This window comes from Muntiacus reevesi, chromosome 12 (genome assembly GCF_963930625.1).
Source record: "Muntiacus reevesi chromosome 12, mMunRee1.1, whole genome shotgun sequence".
NCBI lineage: Eukaryota > Metazoa > Chordata > Mammalia > Artiodactyla > Cervidae > Muntiacus > Muntiacus reevesi.
Window position 1 is genome coordinate 48,191,774 of NC_089260.1, and position 12,150 is coordinate 48,203,923.

Below are 12,150 nucleotides of genomic sequence, written 5' to 3' on the forward strand. Positions count from 1 at the left end.
GGTTGTGGCCTCTCCTCTGTCCATTTTGCCCCTTCACCTCCCACGGCTGCTCTGCCGAGCCTGTGTCCCTGCCACACACGCTGGCCGACCATAATCTGTATCCGCTGCTACGCAGACAGATGCTCCCTGAGGCCCCTGCGAGTCCAAGATAGTTCGTGATCCTCCCCCAGCTCTGTTGCAAAATGTGGTCCTAGACCCCACCCCTCCAGCCAGAGGAGGACCTGTAGTCACATCTAGACCAAACCTGCCCTATTCTTTTCCTCCGTTGTATATACAAAGATGAGTTTGACTTTACATAAGTCTCAATATCTTAGGGATCATTTTTCATCTCCTAGTGTATCTTTGCTCTCTCATGAGCCTGTTTCATGCATAAATCTTTCAAAATCTTGTGGGAATCTTTTCAGGCAGACTTTTCTGTCTCCCAGGACAGACAACGGTACACATTTCTTTCTTTTTGGTGTGCCACATGACATGTGGAATCTTAGTCCCTTGACCAGGGATCAAACCTGCACCCCCTGCAGAGACAGGGCAGAGTCTTAACCACTGGACCACCAGGGAAGTCCCGACATTTATTTCTTAAATTGAGGTTCATGTGCCTTTGCTTATGGGTCGACCTTGTGTGCCTCTGGAAAAGGCCTGGCGGGGCAAGACCAACATCTATCTCATGGTTCTCATTTCTGCCCTTGGTGACCAAATCTCAAAGGACATCCCCCAGCTTTGGTTTTGAGGTTTTGATGAACAAACCTTCTGCATGTGCACGTGCTAAGATCCTTTAGTCGTGTCCAACTCTGTGACACCATGGACTGTAGCCCGCCAGGCTTCTCTGTACATGGGATTCTCTAGGCAAGAATACTGGAGTGGGGAGCCATGCCCTCCTCCAGGGGACCTTCCTAACGCAGGGATCAAACCTGTGTCGCTTATGTCTCCTGCATTGGCAGGCAAGTTCTTTACCACTAGCGCCACCTGGGAAGCCTCCTAAAAAACCTTTTAGCTGCATCCTTTATAAATCAGGCTCCTCTGTTGTCCCCATCCTGGGCTTTGCCTTTCTAGATCGAGGGATCTGGTTTTCATCTGTCCCCTTGGGGCTCCCTCCAGAGGTTGCTGGTCTCTGGTGCTTCTGTATGCACAGTGACTGCTTTTTTGGGTGAGCAGGCTTGCTCAGGACATTTCAGGATCTGGCGAGCCACATTTCATGAAGGTGGAAACTGGTTTCTCTGCCCTGCTTCTGTCGCCTCTGGGCCACGTACCTCTTCAGATACTTGGCAACGATCCGCAGCGCGTGGACTGCCCAGATGTCGCTGATGGGGTTGCTGCCCTGGTAGGCTGGCCGAGTGATGGGGCTCGAAGGGCAGGGGCTCCGCATGTGATATGGGAGGGCAGTGTAGGACTCCAGGGCGTGGCTAGCAAGGAATAGTCAAAAATACCCAGTTGAAAGCATCCTCTTTTTCCTTCCCTCCATTCAGGTCACAAACTGCCTCAGAATGCTTGGTTCTCACTCCCCCGTGGATATGCTTTGTAGGGCTGATAATCACAAGGCCTCTCACTAATCTGTCTCTTGTCCATGACAGTCATCACTTATTATAGAAATTAACACAGTGACAGAGGAGGAGATGGTTGGATGGCATCATTAGCTCAATGGACATGGGTCTGAGCAAACTCCAGGAGACGGTGAAAGACAGGAAGCCTGGCATGCTGCAGTCCATGGGGTAACAAAGAGTCAGACACAACCGAGTGACTGAACAACAATGCAGTGAAGTTGGCATTAACAGCACTACTGTGTTTTTGACCAGTATGTGTTAAGATTACATATGGTTCCTTTCTAGTACCAATACATCTTTATAATGTTGAATTTTTAAACATTTAAGTTGTGTTAAGAAAAGCACTAATCTGAAAAATGACTTCCTTCTAAAGTATATTTACCATTTTATACCCTGCCTTGATCAGATACCATATTACTCACCCAAGGAGGGTCATAATAGTTACACTATTCTCCTATAAGAGTGCAGTGCAGTGGGTCAGCTCCCAGGTGTGAATTCTGGCACCAGGCTTTCCCACTGTGGGCCTGGAACTGGGAGGCCCTGGGACCGGGAGAGTCACCATCCTCCTTGTGATTCTAAGGATGAGGATAGCTCCTAGTATGTCTTTCTTCACGGTGCTGATGTGAAAATTAACACAGGTAAATTACTTAGCATATTGTACCAGCACTTTGTAAAATTTATCATTCACCATTATTAATGCTTGGCCTGAAAAAACATCCACTTCTTTTTCCTATAGGCCCTAAATTCAGGGTTGACTATTTTAAAAACAAAGTATCAGAGTTTCCTTTACCTACTGGCCTGCTGTGAATTCTAACTAATCAGGTGCAGAAGATGGGAATAAACTAATCATGCAGATCAGTAATTCATGGGAACACAGTATAACGTGAGTTACGTGCATGAGTTACACGTCTCAGTCTTAGAATGGAGACTTTACTCTCATCTACATGAGAGAGGCAGATGACATCTTTTGAAACAAAGTATTAGAACTTCAAAAAGAATTAGTTGGTAGACAAAAGCTATGGGTTTGTGGTTCTAAATAGGAAATGTGCACAAAGCAATAAGGAGGTGTCCATGTGGGGCAGAGGGGTGGTAACAAGCATGTCAAGGTGCAGAGTTGAATTGTGTATCTGGATTCTGGGTCCAAGACTGGATCTGTCTTTCAGGGGTAGATTCACTGAACTGAGCTCACAGAAGTGTTAGTCACTTAGTTGTATCCAACTCTTTGTGACCCCATGGACTGTAGCCTGCTAGGCTTCTCTGTCCATGGGATTTTCCAGACATGAATACTAGAGTGGTTTGCCACTTCCTTCTCCAGGGGATCTTCCCCACCCAGGGATCGAACCCAGGTCTCCCACATTGCAGGCAGACTCTTTTTTTTTTTTTCTTTTTGCAGGCAGACTCTTGACTACCTGAACTACCAGGGAAACTGTGTGTAAAACTTGGAAGTCTGATTACTGATTTCCAACAAGAAATAGAACCTCTCTCCATGACTGTCCAGTCCTTTAGGTTCCCCCAGCTAAACTGGGTGTCCACTGTGGTCAGCATGGTAAAGAAAGTCATTTCCTTGGCGGAGAGTATTCCTATTAGCCTCTTTACACTGGAGACAGTATTTTTGCTATGACATATCTGCTCATTTTTTAATAACCTGTCAGGGCTTACTTTCTCTCTGGAAAGAAGTTGCTTCACTTTAAATTCCATATGCCACTAATAAAATGTATTTTGAAGGAAAAAAAAAAGAAAATAGAACTTCTGAGGGGGGCAGACATCTGAATCTTCTAGATGGCATCTATTCTCCCTGTTGTCAAAGCTGTGGATGCTAATTTATGATCACAAGGCCCATGGAGCCCTAACCAGGGTCACTGCTCCTAAGGTTGAATATATGGGTGTATTCATCTTTAGTACAGGCCACTCGGCCTCGGGGCAGACTTCTCCTTGGACCACGTGTGCTGTCCGGTGGTCAGTCCTTGCAAGGGCCGTTGCCATCACTGACTTTTGTTCTGAGCTCACTCCCCTCCCCTCTGATTGACAGCAAAGTCTTTGGGTCTGTGGGTCATTCATTTACACGTGACTGCTTTGGTCTGTTATATTAATATATTTATTATGCAGTTCCCAGCTAGGGAGGGTAATCTCATTTCCCTTATTTCCAAGTTATTAGAGGACAACTCTCCAAAGTACTGACAACATTGACCAGGATGGAGTTGGACGCAGTTTTCTCCCGTTTCTTGGTGGGCAGCGTAATGCAGTGAGAAAAGCAGACCATGGATTGGGATAGACCTGGACATGAACCCTAACTCTGCTGCAGCCTGCTCGTGTGAAGTTCACTCAGCAGGTGTTAACTGAGTACCTATGATGTGACAGCCCCTTTGCTAAGGGACAGGGATGCAGAAGTCCGTAAGATGGTCCTGTCCTCGCCAAGCTCACAGCGCAGTGAGAGAGACATCATGCAGAGAGGGGCATCTCCAAAGCAAGGCACAGCCCCCCAGTGGGGAGAAGCAAAGCACAGAATTCTTGAGGAGGTGGGGAGCAGTCTGCAAAGGCTCCATCAAGGGTAGGATGCCCCAGTGGAAATGAAGGATTACTTCCCCAAGCAGATAAAGAGCTGAGCACTGGGACAGTCCAGGGCCAAAGAAACTTGGCCTTTAGACAGGAGGTGTGGAAATGCAATGAGACTGATAAGGTAGAGGGGCGTGTGTGTGTGTATGTGTGCAGGGGTCATATTGCATTCTGGAAGCTTCTTGAGGCCAGTATGGAGGACAGATTGAAGGAATATGGGATGTGAGTAGGAAAACTGATGAGGAGGCTGCTGCACTCGATCCAGGCTTGAGCTGAGGTGGGACCATGAGGCTTGAGGGCAGGGAGCAGATGGGAGAGATTCAAGCAGATGAGAGTGAGCTCTATGGCTAGATATAGGCACGAGACAAGGGATAAGCTCATACTATGTCCTACTGCTCACTAGGGTAAGGAACCCAGGAGGAGGAGCTGTGAGGGGTGAGGGGGTGGTGGTGAGAGAATGGTCAGATTTCATCAACTCAAAGATGCCATGCATTATAAGATGCACCATTTTTAAAAAGTACCACTGAGGAAGAAAACCATACTGCATGCTGCAGATATACAGATATGCCCTGATTTCAGAGATGTTAAAACGGAGAAAAAATGTACATGTGCATTTTTGGTACACAGTGGATGGTACAGCTGGGGCCAGTTGAAAGTGAAGTGCCCGTGGGTCCCTGTGATGCCACTGGAACAAAGTGCCCAGAACTTGAGCAGAAACATGGATGTGAGAGCCATCAGCACATGGCAGCTAAAGCCAGGAGAATATGGGCTGTGGCTCTGGGCGAGTAGCTAAACGTCTCCAGCGCAGTTTTCTTTTCCACCTGGCACAGAGCTGTGGGGAAGTGGTGACGTGTAAGTGCCGACAGTGAGCCTGTCCAGCTCAGGAAATGGACACTCCTGTCCCTACTCTCTTCCTCTGGCTGCAGCCCGGGGTCCCTGAGTTGGTACAGCAGAGGCAGTGCTGTGGGCCTGAGGTGCTGCATCCCTGTCTCTCTGATCCCGTGGTTGCAACTGTGGCTGGGCTGGTGCAGCAGCTTTGTGACTCACCCAGGACCTCTCCTCGTTTTTACAGCTTCAGCCTTGCCATCCAGGCAAGAGGATAACGACAGCCAAAGCTGTGGTTGTGGAGCACGATCAGTGAGAGCTTAGCAAGTGCTTTCAGCAGTCAAGGGCTGTGCATTGACCCGAGTCCTGGAAAGAGCCCCTGCAGGGGACCTGGGTACCTACCAGAGCACATCGAAGCCACTGTTGGCGACCACCCGCCCAGGCATGTGCAGGGTGTGCAGAGGATCAATCAGGCCCAGTGTGGGTTTGATGGCTCGCGAAGCAATGCCTAAGACAGGGATTTGCAACACAGGCCATAGGTATGGACACAATTTTTTAAAAAATCAAATAACTTTAGGGTAACAAATTATCCTAAAAAAATCAAAATATGAGATAAGATTCATTCTCATTTAGGGAGGCAGCAAGGAGCAGCAGAAAGAGATTTGGAGTCAGAAACCTGGGAATTTCAGGGCAGCTGAAGCTCCCTGCAGTTTACAAAAGCCACTATCCCATCTGGTCCCAGCTCCAGGCTATAACTATAGTGGAATATTTACACCACGCAAACACTACAACTCAAGGCTTATTTATTTGTAAAACTCCAGAGAACTGGTTTACCAGCACACTGCTGGTTTGGGTCCTGGCTCTGTGACTTACTGCGTGACACTGGTACATGTCTGTGCCTCTCTGAGTTCTCTCTCTGAGAGTTCTATGAGTTCTCTGTAAGATCAGACTCTGGTGACACAGGGCCTCCGTCCCTCCCAGAGATGTTGTAAGGACCACGTTAGATAACATAATAGGGAAGTCTTTTCAAAAATGTAAGGGAGAATTTAAGTGTCACTTACTATTATTAGTGTCTTTAACAATGTCACAGGATAATATAATTTAATTTAAAAAGAGAAGTTACCATAAATGTGCAGTTCGTTGCCAATGTGTTCTGCTACAAAGCCCTGGAAGAAGGATGCTGAGCCACCTCAAGGAGAGGGACATTGCTCCCAGATTAGCTGAGAGTTGGAAAAGATGATAGGATACAGATGACAAAGAAGGTAGAAGGCAGAAGAGTCGGTACTTGGGAATGGGGCTGGAGACATTAACTGGGAAGAAGCATGAGGGAACTTCCTGGAGCAGTGGGAATATCTATATTTTGATTAGGGTGGGGGGGTACATGTGTGTATATATTTGTCAAAACTCATCAAACCAGATTCTTAAAATTATACATTTTATTATTAAAAAATCACATCTCAAAGAAAATGAGTTCAAATATAAAAAAGCTAGGGAAGGGACTAACCATTTGTCATTGATATACAGTCACAAAGTTGGGCAGAAAAATGGCCCTGGTTCATGGCATTTCAATCTGCTTTTATTGGTAATTCTCAAAAACGAGATTATTAGACTGCTTTGTACTCTTATTTGTATCTGGGAAAAGAAAGAACATGTGTCTATGTGCGTGCTCTTTCCTTAATTCTGTAACTCTTTGAATTTTAAATATTAGGATTAAAGAAAAGGGAGTGGAGTTGAAAGCTAAGAGAACTAAAAAACATTTATAGAGGATGTTCTTACCAGTTTTTACTTTCAAGTGTTCGTAGTCAAAAATGGCAACTCCGGTAGTTTCGCTCCCAGTGCCTGAGGTAGTTGGAACTTGAACAACAAAAAAGTTAATTTTAATAGAACACCTAAATAAAGGTCAGTGGCGATATTTAACTCAGCCTCAGGAGATAAGGAGCAAAGTTAGAGAGGAAAGCTTTGTTGCTCTTGTTTATTCGCTCGATGTGTGTATCTGTGTTAACATGTATGCATGCTTAATGTGGATGGCTTCCCAGGTGATGCTAGTGGTAAAGAATCCACCTTCCAATGCAGGAGACGTGGGTTTGATCCCTGGGTTGGGAAAATCCCCTGGAGGAAGACACAGCAACCCACTCCCAACCCATGGCAACCCAAGTATTCCTGCCTGGAGATTCCATGGACAGAGGAGCCTAGTGGGCTATGTTCCTTAGGGTCACAGAGTCAGACACCACTGAAGCAACTTAGCACACACATGCTTGATGTGTGTGACTGTCTGCATTAACATGTGAGGAACAGGTCTGATCCCTGTGCTGGCATTAACTTTCTGGCATCTGTGTTTAACGTGTGTGTGCTGGCATTAATTACTCATGCATTAATACTCAGTATATATGAGGTACACACCTACATTAACATGCATGTAAACCTAATGCATGTGTACTTGATATGTATGCATGATGCTTGTATCTGTGTCAGCATGCATGTCTGATGTCTGTATGGTGCTAACATGTATGTATGCCCAGCATGTATGTACCACATCCACATTTGTATTACGCACATGTGTGTTTAGCGTGTTATGTGATATCTGTTTGTGTATTAAGAGGGAGGCACTCTGGGAGTCCCGGGCTCCCCCAGGGCCAGAGTTTAAGCAGCTGCAGCTTGGAATTCAAAAGCAGGCCTCTTGCCATCCCTGGGAAGAAAGCTCATATTTGCCATCTCTAAAAGACATCTTTATTCCCCCTTGGCAGCAAGCACAGTGACACCCTGCCTTTGCTGGGCTCCGCGGTTTTGTAGTTCCGTCAGGTCTCTAAACTTTGCTAATCACCCCTCTGTGTGATGCTGACACAGTTTCACCACAGGCTTCCAGTCTCCAGACGTCAGTTATGCTGCACCCCACTGATCCCTCATTCACGTCAAAGCCGTTCATCAGCTGTCAACTCACGCCTGTCCCAGCACAAGGCTCGGTCACAGTGGGGGTGGGGGAGGAGTGGGGAAGATAGAGGACAAGACATGAAGCTGATATTTTCCAGTTAGGGCATTTGAGCTGTAAGGCTTTAAACAGTGATGTGCTGACAGCCATAAAATGGAGGAAAGAAAAGACCAAAAGATCCCCAGTTCTGCGTGGACCAGACGAGCGAGCCTGATTTGGGTTTGCGTGTCTGTGTCCTGTGTAGCCACCGAGCAGATGTCGGCCAGCATGACAATGCTATGCTGGCCACATGTCCAGGGCAGAGACAAAGCCCCAGGTCAGCTGCAGAGCCATCGTGTGGAAGAAAGGGTTGAGTCAACACCAGAAAAATGACAGCAAACATTCCCCTTCAACTCCCCAGTGGCTGCCAAAGTGGGACAAAACAGAAGGGCTCAGAAGACAGACCTGCCCAGAGAAGGGTCTGAGCATCTACAAACACTGACCTTCCTTCTCCTCCACATAGTGACTTCATAACCGAGCCCTGCAGACCCCTACCACTGACCCAAACTGCCTCTGTCTGTGCGGTAATGAAGACCAGAATTTTAAACATGAATGAATTTTGAATCTATTTTCATCTCCAAACAAGGTATTGTATTAAAATGAAGAAATCAGAAAACTCTGGAAACATACACTCCAAAATCACTGACTTATATCTTTCCCAGGTAGCTCAATGGTAAAGAAATCTGCCTGCCAATGCAAGAGACGCGAATTCGATCCCTGGATTGGGAAGATCCCCTGGAGAAGGAAATGACAACCCACTCCAGTATTCTTGCCGGGGAGAATCTCATGGACAGAGGTGTCTGGCAGAGTATGGTACATGGGGTCACAAAAGAGTCGGACACAATTTAGCAACTAAACACCATGACCAACGTCTTTCCTAAGGCCTTTTGTCAATTGCAAAATAAAACAGACAGTGTTTACCTGCGATCAGAGGTTTCAGCGGCACAGTCACAGGCTTTCCCTTCCCAATGGGGGCATTGACGTAGTCTAGGAAGTCAGAGTCAGGGCTGGACGAATACAGGTTAGCGGCTTTACAGGTGTCTATGGTGGAACCGCCACCCACGGCCAGGAAGGCATCGAAAGCTCCCTTTTTGGCAAATTCAATGGCTTCCAGGAAGCTTGGAGAAGGGAAAATGAATACCATTATGTCAGGACTTCCGGAAATAAATTGCCATGCCATTAAATAGGGCTTCTCTGATGGCTCAGACAGTAGAGAATGCACCTGCAATGCAGGAGACACGGATTCTATCCCTGGGTCGGGAAGATTGCCTGGAGAAATAGCAAACCACTCCAGTATTCTTGCCTGGAGAATTCCATGGACAGAGGAGCCTGGAGGGCTATACAGTCAGGTCTGGGGCAAGTTTCAATCAACACTGATATGTATTGGCTTCTACTTAAAGTAAATTTAACAACAATAAAAGAATACCTTGTATCAGTTGGTTCCACTCTCACATGATCATAAACCTTAAAGTTAATGCCATTCTTCACTAGGGAATCCATCGCTGTTTGTACAGGAGGGAGTTGGGAGAGGTTCTTGTCTGTCATCAAACAAACATTTTTGGCACCCATGTTTTGTAGATCCTACAATAACAAAAATAACTTATAAGTTAAGTTTGATTGCACAAAAAATGTAATAGACACTTCTGACAAAATTAACATTGAGTCCAAAATAAAGGACTCCCATCCAAGGACCAACCAGGCCTGACCCTGCTTAGCTTCTGAGATCAGATGAGATTAAAACAAAGTATCAACAGTTGTTAATATGTGCTTGCTGTAAACATATATATATATATAACATTTATAGTAGAAGACTGTAGAAATCTTAAATACTTGCCATGCCCACTTCCTTTGTAACTCCTGCTCCGTATCTAATAGTTGAAACAGCCATCTGAGGAAAAATACAAGATTTAGGTGGCAGGTGTTTGGAGAGTTGGTTATTTCATTTCTAAAACCCTGAAACCGTTCTTCATTGTCTAGATAATAAAGTATATACGCCCCAGCATGGCCTTCTAAGTCACCCCAACTGGCCTTACACACATCACACTTCTTGAAGCAAACATTCCTTCCAGTCACACTAGAATTAGGTAGTTTTTCCCAAACACTTCATAATCCTCATTTGTTTCCTCAGCTTGACATGCCTGCCTCTTCTTGCCTCCACACCTAAATGAGTTCTTCAGTATTTTAGTTTCCAATGTTAATGTTGTTGTCTTTGTGTATTTTTCATGCCTTCATTCACTCATCCAACCATTCATCTATCCAGCCCCCATTGCATGCATGTATCCATCCCTCCATCCATCCATCCTCTCATCCAACCAACACTGCTGACTGTCTGCTATGTTCCAGGCATGTGCTAGGCTTTGGTAGTACAACCGTGAAGAAGACAAACATGGCTTCATAGTTTACAGCTGAGAGAAGAGCTTTTATACTGATGGAGGATGGATTACTTTTGGAGTGAAGTCATGTATTGTTTGATCCATGTTTAGATTTCTTTTATTTCTTTTTGGTTTGGATAGTAACTCTTATTATCCAATTAAAGGAAAAAACCAAAACAAAACAATGTGACCATCTGGATTCCTATCTCTCTTGAATAATCAGGCAGCATGTATGCACGCTAAGGCGCTTCAGTCATGTTCGACTCTTTGCAACCCCATAGACTGTACTGCACCAGACTCCTCTGACCATGGGATTCTCTAGGCGAGAATACTGGAGTGGGTTGACATGCCTGCCTCCAGGGGATCTTCCCGACCCAGGGATCGAACCTACGTCTTTTATGTCGCCTGCACCGTCAAGTGGGTTCTTTACCACTAGCACCACCTGGGAAGACCTCAGTCAGGCAGTACCAGCTGCATTCCAGTGTGGCAGCAGCCAAGTGGGGCCAAGGGCAGACTGGACCCTTTAGACGGGCCAGTCTCTCAGCCAACTCAGCCCCATCCTCCCAGTCTACGCCTGGAATGATTAACTGACAGGCCTCTGGTCACATTTTAATTTATGATCCCTGAACTAGGAGGAGACAGAGATTTAATATATAATTATGTAATCACAGTGTGATAAAAAATTCATCAGAATTAAGTGTTCCTTTATTCCTGCTTCAAAGATTCTACTTGAATCTCTTTTGGGGTTGTTATAATTACAAAACTAAAGAAGATTTATCATACAACATATAAGATGGAGTTTGTAGAACTGGGAATCTGTCCTGTTTTAATGGCTGTATGGAAGACAGCATTCTACGCATTACTCATGTTACCAGAAGATTTATATTCCATTATCCTGACAAAATAACTTTGCTAAATAGGTGCTGATCAAACAATAAGGTTAGGGAACATCAATTAATAACAGACTTCAAATGAGATAGTAATGCATTAGGGAGATACTCTGGTTGTATTTTTTCAGGTCATTCATAAAAGAATGAATGAAGGGGGACTTCCCTAGTGGTCCAGTGTCTAAGACTCTGCTCTCCCAATGCAGTGGGCTGGGGTTCAATCCCTGGTCAGGAAACTAGATCCCATATGTCAAAACTAAGAGTTTGCATGCTACAACTAAAAAAAAGATCCCACTTGCTGCAATAAAGATCCTGCACATGCAACGAAGATCTGGCAGCCAAATATTATACATACAGAAATAAATATTAAAAAAAAGAACGAATAATTAAATCTACCTCAAAGGCATAATCTGTCGTTTTCCCAGAAGGTGAAAGTCCAGGAGCTAGAAGTAGAAAAGTTAGCATCAGAGTAGGCCTCAGAAACAGAGCAAAGATGTTGTTATTTGATAGTAAGTTGGGATTTCAGCAGTGAATGTAAATATTTCCTTTGATGCCTTACTTAAAATACATTTCTCAGTTTCATTGTTGCCTATTCAATTCAAATTAAACTCTGCATTTTAAGAGAATGCAATGCTAACTTGATGCAGACTGTGAAAATAAAGTTATTTAAAATCTTTTCCCCATTGAAATTAAAAATATACTTTTGAAAACATAATGAGTAAAAATGTGCTAGAAAAAATCCTCTGAACTCAATGGAGTTTGATTATTATTAGAGAACAACTATTAATAAATTCATTCATTAGAGTTCTGCTTACACTTCTTTAATAACTGTGATTATTTAAATAAAACTTCTCTCTATGCAGGGTACTTATCACACTAAGATATTTTTCAAGCTTATGCCTATGAACTATTGAGTTTTCTCTGGGAAATTTAATAAAAATTTTTATAAATGGATATTTCTTTGCAAGGTGCCAGGTTTAGTTGTGGTGAAAAAAATTTTTTTGTGAAAA

General features: G+C 44.6%; 1 protein-coding gene across 3 annotated transcripts in view; it reads right to left on the minus strand.

The window, feature by feature from the left end:
- Window positions 1-12,150, minus strand: part of ADHFE1 (alcohol dehydrogenase iron containing 1) — a 32,489-nt gene that overhangs the window by 16,029 nt on the left and 4,310 nt on the right. For 2 of the 3 annotated variants that reach the window (XM_065902888.1, XM_065902886.1), the window contains exons 3-9: window positions 11,537-11,583; window positions 9,716-9,769; window positions 9,308-9,462; window positions 8,803-8,999; window positions 6,693-6,770; window positions 5,319-5,424; window positions 1,248-1,400 (exon numbers count right to left, since the gene is read on the minus strand). In XM_065902888.1, coding sequence (XP_065758960.1) covers window positions 1,248-1,400; window positions 5,319-5,424; window positions 6,693-6,770; window positions 8,803-8,999; window positions 9,308-9,462; window positions 9,716-9,769; window positions 11,537-11,583 — 790 coding nt within the window. The remainder of the gene's footprint in view (window positions 1-1,247; window positions 1,401-5,318; window positions 5,425-6,692; window positions 6,771-8,802; window positions 9,000-9,307; window positions 9,463-9,715; window positions 9,770-11,536; window positions 11,584-12,150) is intronic. The other variant, XM_065902887.1, reaches the window with a different exon arrangement.